The sequence below is a fragment of the Myotis daubentonii genome, chromosome 13 (genome assembly GCF_963259705.1).
Source record: "Myotis daubentonii chromosome 13, mMyoDau2.1, whole genome shotgun sequence".
NCBI classification, from domain to species: domain Eukaryota; kingdom Metazoa; phylum Chordata; class Mammalia; order Chiroptera; family Vespertilionidae; genus Myotis; species Myotis daubentonii.
Window position 1 is genome coordinate 49,282,768 of NC_081852.1, and position 27,500 is coordinate 49,310,267.

The 27,500-nt window shown below is 40.8% G+C and overlaps 1 protein-coding gene across 1 annotated transcript in view; it reads left to right on the forward strand.

The window, feature by feature from the left end:
* The window catches only part of SORCS3 (sortilin related VPS10 domain containing receptor 3), a 521,399-nt gene extending 494,428 nt beyond the window's left edge, over positions 1-26,971 (forward strand). The window contains exons 20-27 of the mRNA XM_059661336.1: positions 1,079-1,212; positions 10,438-10,561; positions 11,894-12,006; positions 16,618-16,749; positions 18,422-18,521; positions 19,712-19,817; positions 25,263-25,423; positions 26,153-26,971. Of these exons, the coding sequence (XP_059517319.1) occupies positions 1,079-1,212; positions 10,438-10,561; positions 11,894-12,006; positions 16,618-16,749; positions 18,422-18,521; positions 19,712-19,817; positions 25,263-25,423; positions 26,153-26,217 (935 nt within the window). The 3' untranslated portion in view covers positions 26,218-26,971. The remainder of the gene's footprint in view (positions 1-1,078; positions 1,213-10,437; positions 10,562-11,893; positions 12,007-16,617; positions 16,750-18,421; positions 18,522-19,711; positions 19,818-25,262; positions 25,424-26,152) is intronic.
* Positions 26,972-27,500: the final 529 nt, after the last annotated feature.

Below are 27,500 nucleotides of genomic sequence, written 5' to 3' on the forward strand. Positions count from 1 at the left end.
GTCCCCAGGCTACAGATGTCCTCACTGCAGTTGTGACCTTTAGTCATTTTCACCAAACTATGGCAGTGGAAACTGGGAAAAGGTACCCTTAGTGTGAACAGATAATTGGAAGATTTTAATTGGATTTGAGTAAGTAGGAAGGATATAGGAAGGGAAAGGAGGAGGAAGGAAGAAAGGAAAGGAAAGGAAAGAGAACAAAAAGAAAGGAAGAAAGGAAGGTAAGAAGGGAGGGAGAGAGGGGAAAGGGTGAAGGTGGAGGAGGAAAATCCCAAAGACAGTTAAATAGCATATCTACCCCACAGATGCAACACTAGCATATTAACATTTTACATTAACATTTTCTGCTCATTTGGGGGAGGAAATGAATTTAATTAAAATGCTCATTTATTATGCACAGAGTGTGTTCCTGTATGTTCTCTTAGAACTTGATTCTGCTTATCTCAGTTTTCTGAGGAAAAAAAGTGTTTGGTCAACTTTTTGCAAACAGCTTTTTCTTCTTATTATTTGGGGGCCTGGCATTTGTTTCTCCTTCAGTTTAGGGAGATGGGCTTTTTCCATCTTGTTAAACAGCCTGGTGGGCTTCTGAGTGACACCCGCTGAGTATTGCAGGTAACAGGCACAGTGGCTCCTGGTTGAAGAGATGAAACCAATTAACAATTGAGGATAATGGAAGAGACCTCTTTACAATGCATTGACCCTGAATCACTATACAGGCTAATGGTCAGAGATGAAACTGACTGCTGTTTTTCTTCCTATCTGTTGGCTCAGTGTCTAGTAAACTAGTTTTATCCTTGGATTGGAGTTTCATAAGCATTTGTGGTTTGGCTCATCAGATGTAAATTAAGTTCAAACGTCACTCAAACAACCTAAGCCTGATTTGATTTTCCTATTAGAGGCAGTTCTTCATTTCAAGTACACACACACACACACACACACCTCAACATGTGTCAGGTTGTGAACCTTGTTTTCTTATAGGTCAAGGTAATAATGGTTAAGAATAAAACTCGGAGAGTATGATAACGTTTGTCTGTTTATCTCAGGAATTTAAACGCTGACATGGTTGTCCTTGTTCCTTTAGGTCCCGTGGAGCATGTTCACCTCCGTGTCCCATTTGTCGCCATAAGAAATAAGGAGGTCAACATCAGTGCAGTCGTGTGGCCCAGCCAGCTGGGGACTCTCACCTACTTCTGGTGGTTTGGCAATAGCACGAAGGTTCGGCCCTTTCTGCCTTGTGTCTGATGCGATCTATACTGAGTGCTCCTGGCTCCAGCTTCGGGGTTGATGTCAGGGACACTGGGGATGTGGGCACGAGGATGTACTTTCTGCAGCTGTGAGTCCGCATAATTGAATATGACATTACTCTCTAGTTCATTATAGCAAGGAAAGTTCAAATAACCCTAAGGAAGAAAGAGTACTTTGAGAAACTATATAAATCTGGTTGTTCTTGCTCCTGTGATCAATATTTCTAAAACATCCTTTGCTCCATGTGTTTTAATCCTGGCCTTTCCACTAGCTATATAGTATCTCTGAGATCAAATAATCCCATTTGAAAAAAATGTGAATTAGATATTTTCAGTGTAAGGCTGTGAAGAGCAAATGGGGCAGGGCAGTGCATGCAAGAATCCTTATCAAGACCTTCTAGGTGTTCTCGAAGGCCCGGGTTCTTCTTAGGCATGGCACTGATGTCGCCAAGTCACAAAGAAAGGCACTAAAGGGGACTTTGCAGCTACTCCCTGCTCCCAATCCTTAGTAGTAGTGACATAAAAAAGCACCACACTTGTATAACAGAGTCTGGGAGCAATTAGGCTGAGGGTCCCTCAATTTAGGGGATTAATGTTCTTCTCTGTTCATGTTTCTGTCTGCATTTTCCTTTTTTAAAAAATATATTTTATTGATTTTTTACAGAGAGGAAGGGAGAGGGATAGAGAGTTAGAAACATCGATGAGATAGAAACATCGATCAGCTGCCTCCTGCACACTCCCCACTGGGGATGTGCCTGCAACCAAGGTACATCCCCTTGACTGGAATCGAAACTGGGACCCTTGAGTCTGCAGGCCGATGCTCTATCCACTGAGCCAAACCGGTTAGGGCTGCATTTTTCTTTTTTTGATGTGATTGGCTGCTGGGAGCCGGTCCATCCTTGCTGTTTCAAAGGACCTGGCATATATGGCATACTGTTCTTAAAGTGTTTGCTCACCTTCTTGGCACTATGTGTTTTAACCAAGGTCTCCTCTCTGAGAAAGGTTGTTTCCCCAGGTAGGAATTTTCCCCTGAAGTTAGGGAGGGAATAAAACCCCTCAACTAAGTGCCAGGCGGGTAATTAATCACTTTAACTACGAACAATCATGCTTAAGCTACATAATCTTTACTCCCTGGAATGGAGATAAGAAACGCCCTAACCTTTGTAATAGAGATTGATAGGATTGAATCAACTGGTATAAATACAGTTGTAACAAGATAGAAAGAGACAGAACTTAGAACACAGGACTTAGAAGACAGAACCAAGAGAGACAGAACCTAGGCACAGAACCTACACAGAACATTCTCTAGAGACAGAAGAACTTTGCTGGAGAGAACATGGCAAAAGATCCTGGACAGAAACTGGCCTCAGAACCTAGAGACAGAACCTAGGGAGAGAACATGGCAAAAGATCCTGGACTGAACCTGACTACAGAAATTGGCAAGAGAACCTGACTAGAACCTGGTGACTGAACCTGGCTGGAGAACCTGGACAGAACCTGGCTGGAGAACCTAGCAAGAGAACATGGACACAGAACCTGACTGGAGATCTGAAACAGAACTTTGCTGGAGACCCAGACCAGAACTTGGCTGGAGATCCTGGCTAGGCTGCTGATCAACTAAACGCCGACTCCGTGTCATTCCTTCTTCGACGACTCCGTCTACATCTTTGGGGACCCCTGGACCCGCTGGGGCTGGACCCCAGCAATTGGCATTGCTTATCTTAGGTCTCTACCTTTAGTTTTTAAATACTTTTAAAAAGCTATTCTATCAGACTTGGAAATGCTGAATATCTAAGAAAAGGGCTAATACATATTCATTTGCTGGTGTAGTGATTCCAACATGAATGGGGCAATGCTGTTTTTGTTTGCTTGTTTCAGGATGGCCGAGGAGAATTTCAGCCCCTACCTGACAGGAGTCAGAGGGCCCCGGGTTAGGATCCAGCACTGCTACATGCTGGCTATGCGAGTTTGCTCGAGATAGTTGACCTCCAAGCTAATTCACTCAACTGCACATTGGAAATAATAATACCTATGCCATTTTGATTGTTGTGCAAACTTAGTAAGAAAATGTGTGTCACCCTGGCACACACTAAGTATTCACTAAATGGATGCTTTTTAGTTTGTCTTAAAAACTGAGAATTAGAATGACTTGATAAAAGATAGAACTAGATTCATGGACCAAAGGCCCCTTTTCTCTTTGCATTATTTGTGCTGTATTTTCTTAGGTCCATTCCTTAGCCTAGGCTACTGATGATGTGCATTTCTGGGACTATTACTCACCAGGCAGTGGGTAGGAAGGTTATTTCAGAAGATCCCTGCTTAGTACAATAGAGAAGTGCAGCTCTCTGTGTGAGATGAGCACTGCAGGGTCAAACAGCTGCTTGATTGTAGAGTCAGACCTAAAACCCTGGTCTCCTACCTCCCACCTACCACATACCGCCCCTTCCCCTAGCCACAGGATGCTTTAGCTGCATCACTCCATTCCATAGAGGTTACAGACCCTACAATCCTACCTCAAAAGCCAGCAGTCATGCAGGGTGAAGGAAAAATAAAACATCATTTGGGCAAAGAAAGTGAGAGTGAGAAGAATTTTAAGTTCATTTCTCCTGTGATGATGTGAGGTTTTGGCTGTCAAGCCAGGGAATTTATTTTTCTGTTACTGCTCATTTACTGATGATTTTTACTGAGAAACTGCTGTGTGCGAGGGGTGCAGTTCTTGGTCAATATCAACACAGCGATTTACTCAGCAGCCCACAAGGAAGCAAACACACAGTATTTCTCTACCATTTTTTTCTCAAATGCTGATTCTAATACCTGAGATATCAGACAGTGTCTAATACATATTTGATAAATAAACAGAAAAGTGGACAAAGGGATTGGAGAGCCTAGTTTCAATTTCTCTAACGATTATCTTTGTTAGCTTGAACAAATCACCTGTCTCATTGTTTGTTTTCTCTAAAGTGAGGATACTAATATGTAATCCATGAACATCGGGCTACTATTTGAAGTATCTATCTATCTAATCTATATAATGCCATATTATGAGAGGGACATTGTTAAATTATAGAAAGACATTATAGTTTTTTAAAATTTATGATTATGTGAGGCAATTCTTTGGTTAGGAATTATTCATCTATAAATGTGAGCATGAAGTGCTGCCCAAATACCAAGATCTCCAAGGTCTTACTGGTTTATTTTTGTTCCCAAAGAATCAAGAGAATGCTAATACATAAGAGGCATTAGAATAGAGTAATTTTGAAATAAGATAAAAGTGGGTTAGAGTCCAGACTCACATTCTTGGCTGTCTGCCTTCAGTTAAATCTTATAATTTCTCAGGACCTCAGCTTACTAATGGTAGTGTCAGAGTTAATTGTGGTAGTAACTATCCCCTAATATTACTTTGAGAGTCAAGAAAGGCTTGTAGAGCTCTTAGAACACACCTAATCACGTGAAAATGCCAGTCACTGTTGGGTTTGCTCATCATTTGCATCAATAGCCTCTCCATTTCAGGAACAAATCTGATTTGGTTCCACGGATTTCCCTCTCACCTCCAAGAACGGCTATGCAGTCCATTTGAAAGAGATACAGTTTCAGAGCTTTTCCTAGCACCATGCCATAAACACATCAAGGTGGCCACAGTATCCAGTAATTAATCCAATGAGCACCATCTTTGGCTGACAAATGATGAGTGCCTTTGGTGTCGTGGTGAGTGCTCTGCTTTTAGAGCCATTTCATCCCCTTTGACTAGCAAACTGATCTTTCAAAGGAGCTAATCCTAATTTTAAGTCTTTATTCCTAGTACTGCTTTGTATTAGTCCTTTTATACATACTATTTTATTTATTGGAACATCTCTGATAAAGAGTAATCCCATTTTACAGAGAAAATAGGCTAATACTTTGGGAAGGCATTTTCATGTGTGTGTGTGTGTGTGTGTGTTGTGACTAGGTGAATTAAACAGGTTGAATTAAATCATCACTCAATAATAATCAGATAATACCCACTCCTTTATATCTAGCCTTGCGCTTGGTGCCCTTAGGAATAAAAGAACCCACATAGCATTGCCTCCGCCTTCCAGGAAATTACATTCTACACAGAAAGCAGGATGAACACACATGCAATGATTGGTGGGCAAACGTGGGATATAAGGAAATAGAAGAAAGCAAGCATTCCAGAAATCCTAATATAGGCTCATATACGAAACTATCAGCGAGAGATGTGGAATTGAATCAGTAGCTCTTTCAAGAGCCTATATTTTGTGTTACATGTTTTGAGGAATGTAAGGTGGTGTAGATTCCAATCGTTGCCTCTAAGAAATATAATCTGTAGTTGAGGCTATGAGGTTCACATCTAAGAATAGGTACTCTAAGATAATAGATATTAAAAATATTGTAAGGTAATTAGATACTACAGATAAGGCACTATACTAAAGATGTAATATTCCTGGCCCAGTCCAGCAGCCTAGGAAGTGATGGACACAGAGTTTGCTGGTTATGGAATGAGTCCTGTGTGAAGTTTGTCCTAAGCGGGCATTACAGGAGCAGCAGAACTGAGGCAGAACTGAGAAGGGAAAGAGATTTGCATGTAAAGGCTTTGGGCATGGTTGTGTTCTGTGTAGACAGATTCAGACAACACACAGGATACATGTATGCAGAAACCAGAGAATGAAATGAAAGGTGGGAAGGCTAGATAACACATGGCTTTCAATTACATAAATGAATGCTTTTTATTTTGTCATAAAGACTCAAATTTAGGATAGAATAATGGAAGCTAGAATCAGGTTCATGGACAGTGAAACTTTAGACACTGAGATACTTTTGAAGAGTTTTGAGCCTGTGTGTGTGTGTGTGTGTGTGTGTGTGTGTGTGTGTGGACTTTTTTTTCCCCCCAAAAAATAAATTTCCACATTAATACCATAGTCACAGATAATATTCTACACATATGATTTTGCCTTATTTCTCCCTGTTTTTGTGTGTATTTTAGATATTTTACATAATCCTCATCATAGTATACCCAAATTACATATTCTGCCTTTTACACTTTTTATAATAAGCACTTTTTGCACATTATTATGTAATCAGCTGAAGGCTTTAAGTATATTTATTGCGTAGTCTGTTCAATTTTGGATGGCCATTTTCATCAAGGTATACATTTAAATTGTGACAATCACATAATATTTAATATTAACTTGACTTAGTCACTAAGTCTTAGTGTGTCTGGAAAACTGGTATAGGCTGCATCCAAAGATTTCCCTGAAGTTCCCTGTTTCATTGGTCCAGTGGAAATCTTGTAACTAAGTAGTCACTCAGTTCCACATCTCTCGCTGATAGGTTCAATCATTGCATGTTGATTTCTTGCTGGGCCCAGTGGGTAATAGGGGACCTGTCTCGCATGAGGGATTCTCTGTGGGCAGGGATGTAGTCCACAGCCTAGGCAGGACGTGAGGTATTATTCTAAGCAGCCTCGCAGTGGGCTGGCCCTACAGCTTGGACAAAGCACAGAGATAGAGAAGTCAATCGCCTTCTGGCCGCCTGTTGGATTTGTGAGGCTCTGAAAAGGCCGATTTGCTGGGATTAACAGAGGTCTGGCTTAATAAATGCATCTGCTTGCCTAATAGATTTTGTAAATGAACCTTAAATACTTGATTTAATTTAACATTGGGCACTAGCTATCAGTGGCCCACAAGGAGCTCAAGGATCCTGTAGAGTGTTCCAGCTTTTCAAGGAAGGTGAAAGCAGCCATGATACCATAACAGCTGATGGAAAACAAAAGCAATTTGGAAAACTAAATGAGCTCCTGCCATTTCCCCAGCACAGGAGCCTATGGCCTGCCACACTGCGTGCTGCCTTTAGCACAGTCTCTTTGCTATGGTACAGGGCCCTATGGGATGGTGGGATGCCATTCTCCTTCCTACTTCAGGTGACATTTCCTTGTCCTGCTGCCCTGTGTCTTTGCTCGGCCCCTGGATCTCCTAGGGAAGCAGCTATATGGGGGAAAGATCGAATCTTCTGGGGTAAGAGGGATTTCAGTCCCCTCAGAAAGGGATGCCATACCAAATACTTGGGTCTAAGATACGAGGAGTGTGCAGAGAAAGGAGAGGGGGCCATGCAGACCACCGAGAGATGAAGGAGATGGCATGGAGGTAGCGATGGCTTCCTGAAGACCCAACTTTTACGGGAGAAAAATATCCTGGTGGGAGAGATGGGAAGAGATGAGAGATCGCTGAGGGCAGTCACCAAAACAGAAGGGCAATGTAATATAGTCCTGGTCATAGAGAGTAATTCATGGAATCAAGAAAAATGAAAATGCATTGATTATTCTTGTTTATTTCCCAATGTTAAATTATTAAAATCTTCAAATATACACTGAAGTCGAAATAATTTTATAGTGAACATCCATATACCCACCACCTGTAGTCTACCATTAGCATTTACTATGCTTGTTTTATCATATGTCTATTGATCTGTCCATCTCTCTATCCATCTATTAATCAATATTAATTTTTGATCCATCTCAAAGTTAACTGCATACACGTATATACTTTGTCCTAAATGCTTTAGCTTGCAAGTCATTAACAATAATTCAATGTTCATTTACCCCCTCCCCATAGAGGTATAAAATGTGCCAATAATTACATGCATACATTTGAAGTATATACTTCCTGAGCTCTGACAAAGGCATTACCTTTAATCCAAACTTCTATCAAGATATGAAGTATTTCTATCACTCCCAAAAGCTCCCTCATGCTTTTTCTCAGTCAACTCCCACTCCCAGTGCCCAGAACCACCACTGTTTGTTGTTGATTTTTTTTATCAGAGATTAGATTTGCCCGTTCTAGAACTTCATATAAATGATTCCATGAATATGAATTATTTTATAATAGGGGTGGGCATAAATAGGTTAATTTTTTGACAGTATGCAAAGCACAGCATTCATTCTTCTTTTATTATTTATAGTTATGTTCTATATTTTATAGATAAACAGCTGTAGTTTATCTTTGCTCACCCCTGTATATGGTTTCTTTCACTTCTTATGGTTTTGCGATTCATGTATATTATTATGTACATCAAAACTTGTTCTTTACTTTGGCTTCTTTATTTATTTTTCTACTGATAAATTCTCCTAGGCTGTTTTTAGTTTCTGGCTGTTATGAATATACTGCTATGAACATTTTGTTTCTTTCTTGACATAGTTTCTTTTATCTTTTTTATATTTATTGTTGAGAATATTACATATTTCCCCCATCCCCCCATTCCCATCCCATCCCAGACTTTTACCACCCTATTGTATTTTCTATCTTGATTAAATTTCCAAGAGTGAGATTTCTAAGTCATAAAATGTAAAATAGTACTAGTACTTTAGAAATAATTATTGCAATTTCTTGTAAAACTGAACTTTTTCTAAGGTGATGAAGCAGTTGGCAAATAAAACCCAATGGGTTGACCAGTAGGAAGTAGAAAGTGGGTCTAAAGCCATTTTGATGCTGAATGAGTCCTCACAGCTTTTCTAAACCAAGCCCTTCATTTAACAGATAAAAACTAAGGACCAGAATGGGAAGAAACTTCACCCAAGGTCATTCATTAAACCAGCCAGAGTTTAATATCTCTGTTCTTTTTATGGGACAGGCGACCTCTTTTTCTCTTATTCTGCCACCATGGTTGACATTGCTATGCTGAGCCCAACTTGACTTCAGCTTCATTTGCAACACAGGACACTAAACAGCCACTATTGTCCCATTGAAGAAAAAGTACTTCACAGAACCGACTTGTACTACGTTGTTGTTTAATTCATAAGGCCACACCCTGGTGTGTATCCTCATAGAGCCATATGCATGGGGAAGAATGCTTGAACTCTAGGCTTTACTCTTAGTTAAAGGGGAGAATATATATCCCTTTCCATATTCAACTTCTCTCTTTCATTCAGCAAATAAAAAAGAAAGAGTGTCAAAAATTTAGAGCAACATCTTTAATCCTGCCAAACTCTAGCTATCATCCTGGTCATAAAATGGATCTATGGAATTTTAAAGCAGAAGAAATCAAATTATTATTTTAGAGGCCCAGTTGAAAATTCTGAGCTAGGAAGGAATCCCAGTCTTGCATCAGGGATGCCCTCTGAAAGCTGCATCTCTGAGCCTCTGTAGGTCCTGGCCCACAGATCCAAGCCATGTTCAGTTAAGATGCATGGGGTTGCCGTGTGAGCACTGGCAGACAACCACCCCCTTCAAGGGCAGCTCTCTGCACCCCCAACATTATTCTCCTCCATCCCAGTGTTGTCCTGGAACAGAGAGGAGAGGGAGTCTGCTCACCTCAGCTTGTTCTATCTCTTTTGAGCTGCTTTGGAGAAGCCTCCTCCTGTTTCTTACCTTGCACACACCGAGGGCTTGACAGGGCGTGGACCTCAGCATGGCCACTGAATAGCGACACTTTAATCTTAAGATCTTCATTCTCTTCTCTCCAATAAGCATCTGATTTTATCAAGATCCGAATTCGCAAGGGGAAAATGTTATTCTGTTTCTCTTTTTATCCTAGGCAAATCCCCATCTGTTGTGAGAAGGAAGATAAAACAGAAAAAGAACAAAAGGATTTAAAAAATGGTCGCAGACATATATGTGGATATGTTTTCTGCCTATTAAAAATATTGAAGTGGCTTGCAGTGAAAAGCACAGATGTAATAAAATAAAAAGCTAGTAGTATGCCTTGGCATCCAACTTACAGATACATTCTGCTATCTGGAAGATGGTATGCCAAGGGCAGGTGATACAGAAGTTATTAAAATGCAATCACTTCTCTGAATAGTCTAGAGTTCATGGAAAATAGGATGAAGATACAAGTGACATGGAATATTGGAGGAGAGGAATGATCTCCTATTTCCAGAGCCAATAGGAATAGGTTACAGAAGTCACTTTTCCTTTGCCCTAGGGGAAGGAATAGAATGACATGCAAAATCCAGAGTGTCCAGTTGTAGCTCCATCTCTCAGGGGTATAGTGCATTTAGACTTTATAAATACTCTTCTTGGATACTGGATATAAGGTATAATCACAGTTTGGGGAAGCTGTGTAATCTTCTTTTTTCCATTCTTAAGTTAGGATCCCCTGGGATATGTGAATGCTATGCAAATGTGTGACCATCTGAGATTTACAGGAAGGAGGAAATCTCATATCCCACAGAGGATTAAATTGGTCTTTCTGTTCCTTTTAGCCCCTCATCACCTTGGACAGCAGCATTTCCTTCACGTTCCTTGCAGAGGGAACCAACACCATCACTGTTCAGGTGGCCGCTGGGAATGCCCTCATCCAGGACACAAAAGACATCGCAGTTCATGGTAAGCCCTGAAAATAGTCATTGTGATGCCTCTTTCTACCCAGCCAATCCACCCTAGTGACAATTGCTGACTGCTTTGGAAATTCACCAGGCCATGGGAAAGTGATGTATGTCATCAAGGGGCATCCAAACTTTTTCCTACCTTGTTCCTAAATAAATGCAGGGCACAGACAGGCATCTGTTGTCTTCTGGGATGTGTGTGCATCAAAACCTAATGGTCTCCTTAGAGAGAGATTTATCAGAAGTTGAAATGAAACCTAACTGGAAAAACTATCAGGAAACCATCTAGATCTGGGGTCCTATTGAGGTATCTACAATACACATGCAGCACCCACTCTTTGTGAAGATCAGGACCAGTGATTTCAAAATGGGAGGTGTCATCTTATGCTCCCTGAGATGAGCTACATACAACCTATGTGTTATTGTTGTTTTATTGGTAGAGATGCTAACATCATTGGCTGCAGAGACGGAACATAAGGCTAAGACTGTAAGGTTGAAGGAAGGCAGAAGAGTGGTAAATGAGGCTACTATCCAGTTCTCAATCCTGGAGAACCATTCTTCATTTTTAAATTTATTTTAAGTAAAATTGTCCTTTTACCACAATCCCACACAACCTCCCTCAAGCCCCTAAAAATAGTCACTATTTCAAGGTTTTTATAGAAAGTTGTACTAGCTCCTCTGGCCTTTCATATATCTCTTCCAAACTCAATGCTCACGCTCTCTCACGGGACACCAAGACGATTTTTTAAATTAAAACTTTGTATTTAAGTGTAAATATAATATAGGAAAGTATACATCATAATTGTCTTAGCTTTATGAATTACCACAAAGTGAACAAAGCCTTGTACCCACCAACCAGGTAAAGAAGTTTAACATTGCCTACACCCTAGATCCAGGGTATCAACTTTCTATCTAGCCCCTGGAGGCAGTGCTAGCAGGATGGACAAAGGAAATGAAAGAAGAGCACAATATTCTCTCCTCATTAAGCCCAACTTAATGCTTTCTTGCTGGCTCTGCATGATACCACCTACAGTAGCAAAAGTCTTGTCCTGGGTTTTTTATACGTATGTTTCATTTCAGGTAATATTCTTTTACAAGAAGGGCTTAAGATCTTAGGAACTAAGAAAAAGATGGTGGGAGCACAAATCTACTTCCAGTCATCAAATCCCACACTCTTTTCAGAGACCAAGAAACAGGCTGGAGTGAAGAAATTACTAGTATAGTTGAGGCTACATGAAAGAGCAGATGGTTTCTCTATAGCATGGTGATTGTGGAGTCTTCCCACCTATTACACCCTCTCTTGGTCTCACTCACACACTCTCTCTCCTTGCAGAATACTTCCAGTCCCAGCTGTTATCATTCTCTCCTAACCTGGATTACCACAACCCTGACATTCCAGAGTGGAGACAAGATATTGGCAATGTCATCAAGAGAGCTCTGGTTAAAGTAAGTTGACTTTATATTTTCTGGAATCTTTATGAATAAAGAGCCAGATGGTTTCCTCCACAACACATTTTCCTGGGTTAAAACCTCCCATTTTATAGTTTGATTAGGATTTTCTCTAAAAAGAAAGAGAGGGAAAAATGGAAGGGGCTAAGGAATGATGGAGGGATGGTGGGTGGGGTGGAAGGGAAGAGAGGGAGGGAAGGAGGGAGGGAGGGAGGGAGGGAGGGAGGGAGGGAGGGAGAGAGAGAGAGAGAGAAAGAGAGAGGAGAGAGAGAGATGCTTGAAGATGGAGATTGGCCCCATATTTATCCCAAGTTTTTTCTAATATAAGAGCTTGATCCTTTTTATGAAATAATGAGGACCACTCATTGAGTCTACACTACTATCATTCACTTGGCTGGCTTCTTCCCCCCACCCCACCCCCAACCCCCGCAGAGGGGTTTTCTTAATCAAACACTTGGACTCCAAGACCACTGTTAGCCATTAGAAGGCTACAGGCCAGGAAATAGAGCATGCCAGTAGATTGTATAGAGTTAACTGAAGTCAGATTTGCCTTAGAGAATATTGAAAGGGTTTTATGAACCCTTTGCTCAGAGCTAAGTATTAGAATAAAATGAATAAAACATGGTCAGTTCTAACATGCAACTAGTTCTATGGTAGAGGCATACCAGCATATCAAAGAGCATGGAGAGAAGTGAGATTCACTTTATTCAGAAAAGTGCAGGCTTAGCACATATTGGTGATTCAATAAATACTTATGAACTATGAGAATGGTCTTTGGAGAATATACCTGGACTGTTTTAAAGGATAAGTAGTAGTTAACAATGGATGCTATCTTTCAGGAAGAATGAACAGCATGTGCGAAGCCATGGACTACTGAAAGAGCACAGTGCATTTGAAAATGGCAGAATAGTGTAGCCAGTCTTTAGGTTTTAAGGGCAAGTGTGGCTAATGTTGAGCTAGGATGGTTAAGTCAGTTTGTGAAGAGTCTGAGAAGCTAGAAGGAGTTTGAAGTGCCTCTCATAGGTACTGGCAAGTGTGAAATGTGTTGTTTTTTATTTTAGTGAGAAATCCTGACTATAGAATTATATTTCAAATATCTATTCTGGTGGCAATACAGAGGATGGGCTGCTAAGGTGGGAAGTGAATAGAGTGGGGGAAATATTTCACAAAAGATGAGCAGTTATAAGACTACCACAGTTATTCTAGTCAGAGATAATAAAATCCTGAAGAGGAAAGATTCAACGTTTATTTGGGACGTTAAACAATAGAATTGGTGGCCAATAATATGTAGTGTGGATGAGAAGGAGGAGGGAAACTCTTTTTTATTAGAAGGGTAGGTAAGAGATGCCCTTGCCATTAATCAAGGTGGGGACTATATAGGAGAAGCATACTGGGGGAAAAATAATGATTTGATCTTCCATACAAGTTTGGAGGACATGAGAAACAATTGGGTTAAGATAACCAGGAGAGCTGAAAATATGGATTTTAAGATCAAGCAGAAGTACAGCTTGAGGTAGAGATGTGGGAGCTGAGGCTCTGGAAGTCCTTAACCCCCTACCCCCTCCTCATATGAGGAGTGGGGGCAGGGCAGGTATGGATGTTGATGCCTCCCAAGACAGAGGAGAAAGCTCCAGGGACAGATAAGCAGAAGGAGCTCACAGAAAGAAAGACAAGTAAGTAAAAGAGAACAATATACAAGCATTCCTGCAGGGAATTGTTCAGAGGATGAACTTCACCTCAAATCTTTTTACAAAGAGATTGTTCATAGAAAGGGATGAAAATTAGGCTGTTCTTGGATGACTGTGATTGCAACTTCCAGAATTTTGTATGACTGTATTTATTAAAAATATACAAGCTTTTAAATCCATAACTTGGTAATTATAATAATAATCCTAATCCTATATAATTAAAGGCTAATATGCAAATTAACCGAATGGCAGAACAACCGGTTGCTGTGACGTGCACTGACCATCAGGGGGCAGATGCTCAATGTAGGAGCTGCCCCATCGTGGTCAATGTGCTCCCACAGGGGGAGCACCGCTCAGCCAGAAGCCCTGAGCCAGGTTCACAGCTGGCTAGTGCAATGGTGGTGGCAGGAGCCTCTCCCACCTCTGCAGCAGCGCTAAGGATGTCCAACTGATGGCTTAGGCCCGCTCCTGGGGGGAGTGGGCCTAAGCCGTCAGTCAGAATTCCCAGAGGGCTCCCAGACTGTGAGAGGGTGCAGGCCAAGCTAAGGGACCTCCTTCCCCCATTCCCACCCCCCCTGCCTCCCGCCCTGGTGCTCAAATTGTGTGCACTGGGCCTCTAGTAAATAATAAACAGCCATGCCAGCTGATCCCTCGGTCTTAAATATCACAAAACAAATCACTCATATGTCTGTTTGGATGAGGTTAACTGACCTTAGACACATAGCTCCAAGGTCCCTCCAGGGTCCCTAACTGACTGATGCTCCCCAAGACCATAGTTCCGTAGGGCAAAGGGTCACAGCAGCCACAGCACGCACAGGCTCAGCCACTTCATTCCACTGGTTGAATCTCTACATTTTGTCCTCAGTCCAGTCCCTGGAGAGTTGCTTCCTCTGACTGGTTAGGATAAAACTTTCTTGCTCCATGTCCTTCGGTACCAAGGCTTCCAGCTGCTAGGGATCACACCTTCCAGCAAGACATGAGGTCTCTGGCAAAGCCCACTCAGGTCCCAAGGGGATGCCTCTCTTCTTGGTGGATATTTTAGGATCTGACTGCTGCTTATTACTTCTTCTCAAATTGACGCTCTCACTCTTTGTTGTCACATTTCTGAGCGTTAACTCCAATCTTTACCCAAGTTCTGGTGCTAATCAAATGGGAAACAACTAACCCATCCAGTTCTGTTCAATCCAGCAACTATTTATTGAGTTTCTACTCTGTCGGGCATTTTTCAAACAAATGGGGTGTCCACAAAACACCCGGGAATGTCTTGGCAAACATACAATAGAAGTGACCAGAGAAAAGGTGGATGTACTCATCTGTCACCGTGGACATGAACTGAGTCCCAGCGATGGGGTGGGATGGTGTTCTGGAAAGGGTTAGGACCAGAGGCTGAGATGTAGATCACTTCCTGCAGAGTTTAGTCAGGGGAGGAGGTGGGTATTTCCATCAAAACAAAAACTATATTATCATATTTAGATTGGCACTAGAAGTATTGTTCTGGATAAAAGACATTTAGGAGAGAATAGTCAATCCTCTCTACAGGGGGAAAACTTGGAGTTTTGTTTTCTTCAAGAAATTGCTTTCAGACGGAAGCTTACTTTTAAGCTTGTATCATAAAGCAACATAATCCTTTTCCCAAACACTCAAGAAATAGAAAAATTAACTCATCATTTCAGCATCTTAACATAACATTTAGTGTCTTGTTTTGCTTTTTAATTCCTATACATTTTTATTTTTATAGAGTTGTAACCAAAGAAATAGAAGGAAATAGATTAGAATGCAGCTAGCATAAGTGTTTCTCCATGTTGGCTTGGTACTAATTATCATCTTAATGATAGAGTAACACTAACAGGTTGACGATATCATTTATTTCCTTAATTTTTTTCAAATGTTTGCGCTTTTTCTACTTATTTGCTATAATAAAGTTATGAGTGTTTCTTTCTTCCTATACCCCTTTTTGCCTATATTTGAGATCATTTTTGTAGGACAAACACCCCAAGTTAAAGTTATTGAATGAAGGGCATAAAAATTTTTATGGCCTCCAAGTAAGTCTTTTGAAAACCAAATTGGCACAATATGTATCCATTTTTAGTGCTGCCAACAACAAATGAGGGGACCTCTTAATTGAAGCCTCACCAATATTAGCTAGTTTAAGTTAATAAAAAATCCTGCTTTAGTAAGTGAAAACCAGTGCTGCTTTGCTTTTTTCTTTCATTTGCATTTCCCATGTTTGTTTATAAGTTCTTATTTCTCATTTGCAGCCAGTCTGTTCATGTTTTAGCCAGAACTCTCTAAGTGCAGAAAAACAAAATATGGGGGGAGCTTTTGCAAATGTTCCTAGCAAACAATACTTTGAAAATCACTTATGATAGTATTTTAGCTTCAGTAAAGATGTAAGTCAGAGCAGAAGAGGTAGTGAAACTAAGCACTTCTAGGGGACCAGGGAAAGAAAGGTTGGAGTCTATTGGAACCTATGATGAAGTGCTGCATTTAAAATATATATATATATATATATATATATATACATATACATATATAATATATATACGTATATATATTATATATATATGTCTTATAGCTCTGGCTATGTTTCACAGTTGGTTGGAGCCTCGTTCCATACACCAAAAGATTGGGGGTTTGTTTCCAGGTCAGGGTACATACCTCGGTTTTGGGTTCAATTTCCATTTGGGGCATGAATGGTAGGCAACCGATCAATGTTTCTCTCATGCACCAATGTTTCTCTCCCTCTCTCTTTCTCTCCCATCTTCTCTCTTTAAATATCAATAAAAACATATCCTCAGGTCATGATTAATTTTTTTTTCAAAAACTGCACATATATAAGACATATCTGTGAATATTCTGCTCCTTATTGTTGACTTGGGGAAGGCTGGGACCTCACTCTTTGGTCTCCGCATGCTTGCAGGTAACCAGTGTCCCGGAAGACCAGATCCTGGTTGCTGTGTTCCCTGGCCTCCCAACTTCAGCAGAGCTCTTTATCCTCCCCCCGAAGAACTTGACGGAGAGGCGGAAAGGCAATGAAGAGGACCTAGAACAAGTAAGTGAACGCAAACTTGGCTAGAACACTTGCCTGTACCTCACATTCTAAGAGGACCCAAAGTTCATTTCAGCCAAAAAGGGAGACAGGTTCTCTCCCCCACTGGCCCATCAGCCTGTCACTATTTCGCCAGTACTCAGAGCTTGGAAGAATAATCAGCCTAACCCCAAATCAACATAGATGCACATGGACTGGAGCAATCAGCATCATTCCTTCCAACAGTTGCCAGTCCTTCAACTTATCTCCCACCCAATGACTTGTCCCAGAGGAGAGGGATGTGCGTAAGAAAGAGAGGAATTTGAGTTTCTCTATTTCTTGTCTTTCAAAATCCTGGTCATCTACATTCTGCTTCTGGAGGGGACAGGAACTGCTTTGAACATGTTTCTTTGGAGAGAGACGGATTGCCTCAGCTTGCTTTGACTAAGGAAGCTGTGTTTCCCAATGAGATTGTGATTTACTGCCCTTACCAAAGGGGCATGTAGTTCCTGTGATCTGCACACGGACCAGGAAATAAAGGAGTTGGCCAGTCCCGTGCTTCTCCCTCTCACTCCTGCTCCATGGGGGCCTTGATGTCTGTGCTCTGCTTCACCCTTCCCTGCCTCCCCAGATACCAAGTCAAAGGTGAAAATAAGGGAGAATGAGGCTGCTAAAAATGGGCATGAATCAAACACATTTGCTCCCATATGAGGTAATCATTGTATAAACATCTTCCACGTCCTTCTGCTACTCACCTGGCCATCACCCCATCCCCACATCTATCCTCAGTCCTTCTCAAGCAGCATAGATGTCATCGCAGTCATTTCTCTGGGAAATGAAATTGATCCTTGCATTTCAGGGTTGCACAGTTAACTTGGCCAAAAATAAATTCAGCTTATGCATACATCACTTTTACAAGACCTCTTTATTCTGAAATAGCAAGTGGCATGTGTGAATTATATTTGGAAGCTACAATATCCATCCATTTAGATAAATAGGTAATTACAGTGACGAATAGCAGCTGTGGTATTAAGGCGCGTACAGCGAGATAAGTGTTAGGGACAGCAGCCTAAGTCTGCCTGTGCTTCCATGTGGGAATTACAGAGTGATTAAATCGATGTTATGTGTTCTGAGACTTGCTGGGGAGAAGTAAAGAGGAAAAATTATCCCATAAAAAGGAGGCAGCTTCTGCTTTGATGTTTGCCTCCCATTGTCTCTAAGGGAGAAAACAACGCAGAGGAGTGGGGTGGGGTATATGTGTCTGCTTTAATCCTGGCAGGGACCTCTCTACCCTGTGGGTATTGCTTGATCAGATTAAAGAACTACTGATGGGTTGACTTTCTTTCATTGGACCCCACCACAGGTTTTTCTATGGTAAGTTAAAAGGCATGAATAAAAGAGCACTGAACTAGGAGTTGAATGAAACATCAATGTCTATTATCAACTTGAATCTGCTAGGAGACTTTGGACACAGCTTTCTGTCTCACTATCCTCTCCAATCTAAGCGAATGATACCGACTTCTGTTTTGGCTTCACAGGGCTCCGGGAGACCCAAATTGATAAAGATGTCCCAATAGCCTGTCCACTGATTGATCATGGTCATTTTCCTGCCTATGGACCCTGGTTACTTCCTCCATGAGGGAGCATTGTCACATGTCACGCCTTCCCATGAAGCCTTTCTCTTTTTTTCCCCTAGATCGTGGAGATGTTGTTTAATGCTCTAAACCAAAACTTGGTCCAGTTTGAACTGAAGCCAGGGGTTCAAGTCATTGTGTATGTCACACAGCTGACTTTAGGTGAGTGCCTGTTGGGATTCAGGGGGAAGTGGGTATGGTGATCTGTTCTGGAGAGAAGAGGGAGGAGACAGTCAGCAAATACTTCTCCATAACTTCCTGGAAAATGGCTTTATGGCAGGGCTCTTTTGCATGGTGAGGATTAAGAAAGATTAATTACATCTTTCTCAAGGCTTTCTGTTGAAGTGGCAAGAAGACTTTCTTAGAAGTGACCTTGCTATTGAATCCCTGGATGATCTTGGAGAAAACCTACAATTTCTTTGGGCCTTGAATTTTTTAAAAATTTGAAACAGTCAGGATTATATTAAGCAGTCCTCAAACTCTCTCAGTTTCTGGGATTTTTGAATTCTATGAATGTTCATTGGGAGGCCAGATGAAATTACTTTAAAACTCCCTTCTATTTACAATGTGGAAGTTAAGGTTGAAACGGTGATCAACTCTAGTTGGTTGATTGTAAAAGTAATAAAAGGAGACATGTTCCTTTGGGCATCCACTGCTGGATCTCTGAGAGAGCCTAGTTGCTAAATGTCCCTTTTTGCTGTAAGAGTTTTCAGATGCGGAGATTCCAGATGTGCCCATCCAGCAATGTTTCACCAGAGCAGTGTAAAAGAAGAGACTGAAACATTGCAGCAGTGTTTAACCCAAAGTTCCCAATGAGCCAATTATAAGCGTGTTAACGGACACTTGGGCTAAGAGAAAGACTTTCACATCTTCCTTCTACTCCCCTTAACTGAACACACGTTGCTCAGTTTATACCGAGAGCAGCAAATCTCTCCCAGAAGAGCAGAGGCATTTACTTTCCTGAAGAGGCTGTGATGGGGGATACAGTTTGTCATTGAAACTGGGGATCCCGTGCCCAGATAGCGTGCAGGGCAACTGGAGACTGGATATACAGATGGAACCCAGCTAGCCTCCTTTCTCCAAGGCAGGGGTCCTCAAACTTTTTAAACGGGGGGCCAGTTCACTGTCCCTCAGACCGTTGGAGGGCCGGACTATAGTTAAAAAAACACACCTATGAACAAATTCCTATGCACACTGCACATATCTTATTTTGAAGTAAAAAAACAAAACGGGAACAAATACAATATTTGTATTTGCATGTGGCCCGTGGGCCGTAGTTTGAGGACCCCTGCTCCAAGGGGTACTCGCTTTTCAGCTAATAGCTTCCAAGTGAGCATGTTCTTCCCTCCTAGCTCCGTTGGTGGACTCCAGTGCTGGGCGCAGCAGCTCAGCCATGCTCATGCTCTTGTCGGTGGTGTTTGTTGGTCTGGCTGTGTTTCTGATCTACAAGTTTAAAAGGTATGCACTACTATCAATTTTACCCTTGGGGCTAGATTCATGGGAGTTGATTCTTCCTATAACTAACATTCCTAAACTCCTCCCAACTATGTGATATTAATTCTCCTTGAAGCTCTATTGGGGAATGGGGAAAAGTGGGAATGGTTGAGGGTCAGGGAGTAAGTTTAAAAATCTGAACTCTATCTAATTTATAACTATATTGAGTTAGGGAATGGAGGCGTAGTTTATGTAATCAATTTATTTTCTTCAAAAGAAGTGTAAGGAGTTTTCAAACTTCACCTAAAATTTTCTAAAATAAGGTCTCAAATATCCAGGATATCTTTTTCTACAAGTTAACAATCATTCAGGGTGGATAGAGAAAATTCAGCTAAAATCTTGTATGCACAAGTACAAGAGCACGCACACACACACACACACACACACACACACACACACACACATACCCATTTTCTTAGTTTGTGCAATAGCTGTACAGTATCTCTATTTAAATTGGCTGCTGAAAATATTTAACCTCAAAATATCCCCATCACTCCTTTCCTGTGTCTAAAGGGAAATTGATTAAAAAAAACCCCAAAAACTAACTATACATGTGTTCAGAAATTATATTTGAAGGCCACAAGAGGAGTGATATAATAGGATACTTATTAAAAACATGAAATTAAAATCAATAATTCTTTACCATTATTTAGATAACGTAATATTTCTACCAAGAGGTGGACTAGTTAAGAGTGTGAGCTCTGAAATAAGACAGACCCAATTTTAACTTTTGCTATTTGTAACCTGGGACAATTAGATTTTCTCTCTAAGCTATTTTAGTTTTTTTCATCTATAAAAAAGTGTATAATACTTTATAGGCTTGCCATATAGTTCAAATGTAAATATCTATACCAAGTACATACTAAATAATCAACAAATCTATGTTATTATTATTATAGATAAAAAGAAACATGCCTTCCAGAGGTGCCTTCTGTGTCACAAACTGGCACATAATAGGCTCATAAAAATATTACTGGTATAGAAATGTACTTCATAGGAATATCATCAAATGAGGTTTGAAAGCATACTTGGTCCTGTGAGTGTTTCCAGGTACTGAACACGATGATTTTAGATTTTGGAAGAGATCAGTGTTGAAGGTGCTTCAGTCTACTCCTTCCCCAGAATATATATTCTGGGGAAAGGGAGAGAGAGATAGAAACATCAATAATCAGAGAGAATCACTGATTGGCTGCCTCCTGCACACACCCCCGCCCCCCACTGGGAATCAAGCCTACAACCCAGGCATGTGCCTTTGACCGGAATTGAACCCAGACCCTTCGGTCCTCAGGCTGATGCTCTATCCACTGAGCCAAACCATCTAGGGCTCCCCAGCACCCTTCAGCACTCCTCTCATGTATATCTCAGGCTTCACAATATCAGTTTTACTCAATATCCATCTCACAATTAAACAAAACAGTAGGAATCCTTCAACACCACCAGAAAAGCAGAGTGAGATTCCCCTTACTACTCAATTTGTAGAACAGTATGTGAGTTCATGTCCACTTGAGGGAGGATGTGTCAGCCCACCTGCATGTTCTCTTTGAAAATGGGGAAACCTCTTTAATATTGCAAGTAGAGAGAGCAAAGATTCAACATAGAAACAGTCTAGTCAAGACAATGCCCATTTATGGATGTACTCCAGTGACATGCAAAGCACACTTTCGTTCAATCAAGGATTTGGTTGTGTGGAAGCCTGGTGGTTGCTGGGGCTTGAAGATCAACTATGCTACATTTGTTCTTCTGGCCCCTAGAACCTCATCATAGCTGAGGCCAAGGGCCAATAGAAGTCCTGCAGAGAAGTACTTGTGTCAGATGTCTCCAAATTAAAGCAAGACTTATCCTATGACTTAGAAAGTTTTCTGTTCTCTTATAAATGCTGCTACACTCCCTAGACAGCCAACTCATTAATGTAGGCATCTCTAAATGCATACACTTCAATACTCGGATCTATGCCAGGTAGTGCCATCTCTGAATTATTCCCTTTATAGTCCTCAGATAGCAACCAACCCTTTCTATGCCCCTTACAGTGAATCATGCATCCAAGGCTACATTTAACAAACACCAGACAAACTGGATAAACAGCAGAGTCAGCTAAGAGTTACCAATCAGCAGTTATTTATTTATTTTTATTTTTTTAACCACCTTTTCTAGAAGTTTTCCTCGCAATGTTCAAGCCTTTGGTGGAGGTCTTGTTGGATCTTTTTTTATTTCTTTGGTTTCCTTTCCTCCTTATCACCTGGGACTCCAGTGATGGCTCTATGGAGGGTCAGGTTCTCACCCCTGAGTTCCAGAGTCTCCTTTGCTTCTTGCATTATTGTCCCAAAGAACTTTCTGCAACGATGGAATTGCTCCATAATCTGTACTGTCCAACACAGTCATCACTAATATCGAGGAACTGAATTTTAAATGTTATTTAACTTTAGTTAATTTAAATTTCAATAGCTACACCTGCTTAGTCAACACTTGGATAACACAGTGTAGGGAAAGGGCAATTCTGTTTTTGTTTCCAGATCCCTGGCCATGCTGAGTTTTCAGACCCAAAACTTTCTTCCTTTAACCCCCAGCACAAACTCATTAAACCATGCATTCATTCAACAAACATCCATTGAGTGACTTCTGTGTGCCGGGGCACTGAACCACGATCTCAAGATCCCAAGTTTTCCCTTAACAGGGGAAGAATAGAGTTACCATGAGCCCCAAGCTTCCTCTGAGTAAATATCACCCTGTCTCTCACATTTGATCTAATTCTTGTATAGAACTGATATTATCTGACATTTTAAGCAATATAATTAAAAATCATTATGAGATGACTTTTATTTCCTGAAAACTCTGCCTACGAAGACCTCCTTTCCATAATATAGATTCTTATTTTTTTCTGATTATACAACAAAACTTTTGTGCTTTTATATTTATTTCGGTACTTTTTTTTTCAGTTAGGCTTTCATCATATCTGAAGCCTACTTCACTTTCTCTAAATTGTCTCCCAGGTGCTCCTAACACTTATCATAGTTGAAGCAAACAAATAAAAACTGAAGTTTTTTAGAGGTCACTTGGGCTGATCCATCTTACTGCTCTTATTAAAATGTATATGAATGGGTAGCCCAAGAAATGCTTCTAAACCTACTTCCCATGTTTCTTTGTTGAGTTCAGTTTTGACTTAGGTTCTGAACATGCATACAAGTGGCTGTGTTAAGAAATGAAAACTAACTTAACAATTTTTAAATGTTGAAAATAATAACAAAATTCATTTCCTTCCAACCATCTATTAAAAATGTTGAAAAAATCTGTTTTTAGAGACTGAAATAAAGTGGGCGAACTTTCTTAGGGCAAATTTATTCAAATTCTCACAGATATCATTCGGAGAGCAGGAAAGGGTGGGGGTGAAGTTATATAGGCTTGTATGATCCGAAATGGTTTTTCTGCCCCCAGCACCTAATAAATATTACAGTTGATCCCAATGTTCATGAGTAATATGTACTTTTATGATTAAAGGAAATCTCAGTCACTAGGCTACATTTCTATTTAAATGAGAAAGTAGGGGCCAGCATGAGTTTTTAATTGGACACATTTAGAGAGCCTGAGGTTCGCTGCCTCACATAATCTGTTCAGTCATGGTTCTTGCAAATTATGTTTAACTGGTTCAGACCAGTATGAGTCAGGAGGACATTTTCCTTAATTATGGAAAGCAACCATTAAGGACATGAAAACTGAATGTAAAGAAAAGGTAGAAACTATCCATGTTTTAAGGTTATCTTTTGGATCTTTCCTTCTTAAATAAATATAGAAACGCCTTATTAAGTATCCCTACATTCTATATCCATTAATGGTTGGAGTTGGGAGGAGAATGTAGAAGTTTGAAAATATTACTGGTTGGTGCCAGGACAACAGAGTGACTCTCCTTTAGAAAGGCACAGAATGTTCTAGATTGGGGTGGATGTCAGATGTCTCAAGTTTTGATAACATCTGTGCCAGTAATCAGCTTCCTGAAATGTCTGTACAACAGTCCAATTTCCTCCTCATTTAATGAGGTAGACAGATCTCTTCTAGATGTAGTATTCTATTTTTTTTTAGATGTCATCATTTTGTCTGAGAACATAATATGAAAATAGAAAGAGCCCAGGATTTGAGGTCATTTATTTATTTATTCAACAAATTCTTATTGAATGTAAACCATGTGACAAGTACTGTGCTAAGTTAAGTATATAGAAGTTAAGATAAAAACACAGGCTGTATGAACATTGGGTTTTTAGTCTAGTTAGAAAGACAGAAAGCAAATCAACAAACATTGCCTGTTACATCGCCCTAAACCAACACCCTATTCATTTATTTCATAGACACTGTCTCATTACATTTATAGGAGGAAAGGTTGGGTGGTCAGGAGAGACCTCTTGGTAATGACATGTAGGCCCAGTTCTGAAAGACAGTATCATGAGAAGAGTAGAAGGAGGTGTGTTGCAGACAGAGGGAAAAGTTGCTTCAAAGTCCCCAAGATGAGGATGAGTTTGATGTATTAGAGTTTCACAACTTGAAGTTTAGGTCTCAGACCAATGGCATCAGCATCCCCTGGGAGCATGGCAGAAATGCAGAATTTCAGCCCATCCTGTCCAGACCTATAGAGTCACAAATGGTTTGAGAAGCACTGGATTATAGGAATTCAAAGGAGGCTACAAAAGCTGGAACACAGTGAGTCAGGAGATAATAGATGGGGTCAAGAGATGATTTCTTTGAGATTTTCACTGAAACCTGCCAGCTCCTCTAACCTCAAGCCTGTCTGCCTTGTAAACCCACTACTTCTGTGTCTTTGAAGGAAGTTAATTAGCTTCTTTTAATCTTTCCTTTAATCCTCTTTACAATCCTAAAAGGAAGCTAGTGTTATTCCTATTGAACAGATGAGGAAACTGACTATGGAAGTACTTAAGGTACTTAACCTATGAATAGTGTTCTGGATAGAATAGCAATGGCTATATGTCCTTTATTTTGTAGCTTTTCATAAAGAAGACCAATTAAACTGATGCAACCTTAGGAAAAAATGTCTTTTTACACTGATATAACCTTATGAGTCTCAAAGTCCAGCTCCTTTAAACACATAATAATGGATACATGTTTTAAGGCTTTTAGTGCATACCTGATGGACGGCATTGCCCTTCTGTTTACACCTGCTTGGTTTTTACTTCAGAAGAAGGTGCATTCCTTAGGGAGTTCTGTGGCTTATATGTCCCCTGGGCATCTGAGTCTCTGGCCTTATGTCTCTTGGCCTCATGACCCCAGTGTCTAAGTGAGCAGCCCCTCTTCCTGACATTGGCCTGTCTTATTAAATAGCTTCTTCCCCCTGATTATCATCAAGGGTTTCCAAATATCCACTTTCACATGCCCTGTGATCATAATGTGATTTTGCTCCTGTGCATGTAGGAAAATCCCCTGGATTAACATCTATGCTCAAGTTCAACATGACAAGGAGCAGGAGATGATTGGGTCAGTGAGCCAAAGTGAAAACGCCCCCAAAATCACACTCAGTGAATTCACCGAGCCTGAGGAACTGCTGGACAAAGAGCTGGACACCCGGGTCATAGGTATGTGTGCTGTGTCCTCTGTCCTCTAGACACTAGGTCAGCCAACCCACTGGGCCTGCTCTTCAGATACTACTAGAACTGGCTACAATGACATAGACATATTTGAAAATTTTCCCACCACCTCTGGCCCATCTGAAATTGGCAGAATTTTTCCCCTTAAAAGTAGATCAAGAGTAAGGAAGAGATGAGACCAACTATCCATCACTGTTGGACTTTTTCTCCTTTAGAGCAAAAGAATCATATGTCCTAATTAATAATCACACATATAGGCTCTGGCATTAGATGGTCCCAGGTCCATTTTCTTGCTCAGCCAATCCTCTTGGTCTACCATCCTACTTGCTCTATGTGCCTCATGTTCCTCATCTGTGACATGGGAATAATAGTACCTACCTTCTGAGATTGTTGTGATAATGGAATGATATTACATCATTAGCACAATGCCTGCCACATAGTAAGTGTTCAGTGCACGTTGGCTATCACTATAGTTATTAGTAGAGTATAAGATGGCAAGGTATTGCTTCTACCTTGTGTGCTGGTGTAGGGGGTAGCAAACATTAAATATAGAGGAGGTGAACCAGTGAGCTGATAGGATAGAATATCTAGGTATCCTATGAAATAATGCATATTAAGCACCTGTTCAGGGTGGCTTGGTATTTAGCAAAAATAAAACAAAGACTCCTGCCCTGATGAAATTTACATCCTTTTCTCCCTGTCTTCTCTTCCCTGCAGGAGGCATTGCCACCATTGCAAACAGCGAAAGCACAAAGGAGATTCCCAACTGCACTAGTGTTTAATACCAACAAGCCACGTGGTCAACCATCTTTCTGACTTTTTAATTTTTATTATTACTATTATTATGGGGAAAAATGAAAATGTCTTTTTTACCCTTTGTTTACCAAGGGCCCCTTCATAAGTACCAGGCAGATTTTAGCTTTGGGAGGCAAAAACATTCTTAACTGATTGAAATGAGATCAAATAGAATAAATGGCTATATTTGTGCTATGGGCAAAGTACATATCTTCCCATAGCCTTCTTGCTTTATTCTGCAAGGACTCTCTTTTCCCTTGTGGGTCTCTCTATCTTTTTACTGTTAAAGTTGGGTTGGCTTTTCATTAACCTCCCATCCCCCCAAATCACCAACAAACCCCCCACCAGCACACTTCCCTAAAAGGTAAACCATTTCCCAGTTAGATGTGCAGGAGGTTAGTTGGTGGGGAGTGGACATAACTGCAAGAAGCGTGCACACTTTTGTGAAAGAGGCCCTGCCTCGTGCATGTCAATAGTGAGGCTACCGATGGCTTATTGTATATAATTACAATGTAAATAGCTTTTTATTTCCTGAGAAATAATTTAATGTTTAGTAAAAAAGAAAACAGAAAAAAGAAAGACGCGTGTGTTGGCTTATGCACTCACCCTCAGAGCTGACCAACCCCCAGGCCTGGTTGATGTGTTGGGTTCTGGATGCTCTCCAGTTGTCTGTCACAATTAACTCTTGCATCTCTGTGTCCATGCCATAGCCGGTTTCTACTTATGTATATAAGGGGGGTGGGGGGGCTTCTTTGGGACAATTGGTAAAGGAAGGACTATAGTAACATCGTAGAACATGGAGTCTTATTGTTCCATCAGTGACATGGAAGAAGTTGCAAGATGAAGCCCACTAGAGACTTCAAACTGAGATCCAGATGGGCGTACATGGGTTCCCTCCAAAAGGACAACATTGAGGATATCAGCCTGAGAAAATGCTCTTCTCTAAGGAAGCCAGGCAGTGGATCTGAAAATGACAACGATTCTGCTTCCTGGTTGGATTCCAAAGAAATGTATAATGTTTATGGGGAATTATTGGGCTGTTCTTAGCTAAAGTTAGTCCTCTGGGCAGTAGGTGAAGCCCAGTGAGTGCCTCGTGGCATGGGAGGAGTTAGAGAGGTTGGGAGGGAGGTGGTATTTGTGGAATCACGAGTCCATGCAAATCCGGTGGGTCAAATAGGGGTCTAGTCTTTAATGATATTAGTCAAAGATGATGTTAGCAAAGCTGTGCTATTTGCTTGTCAGATATACACACCTTCCTTAAAGTCAAATG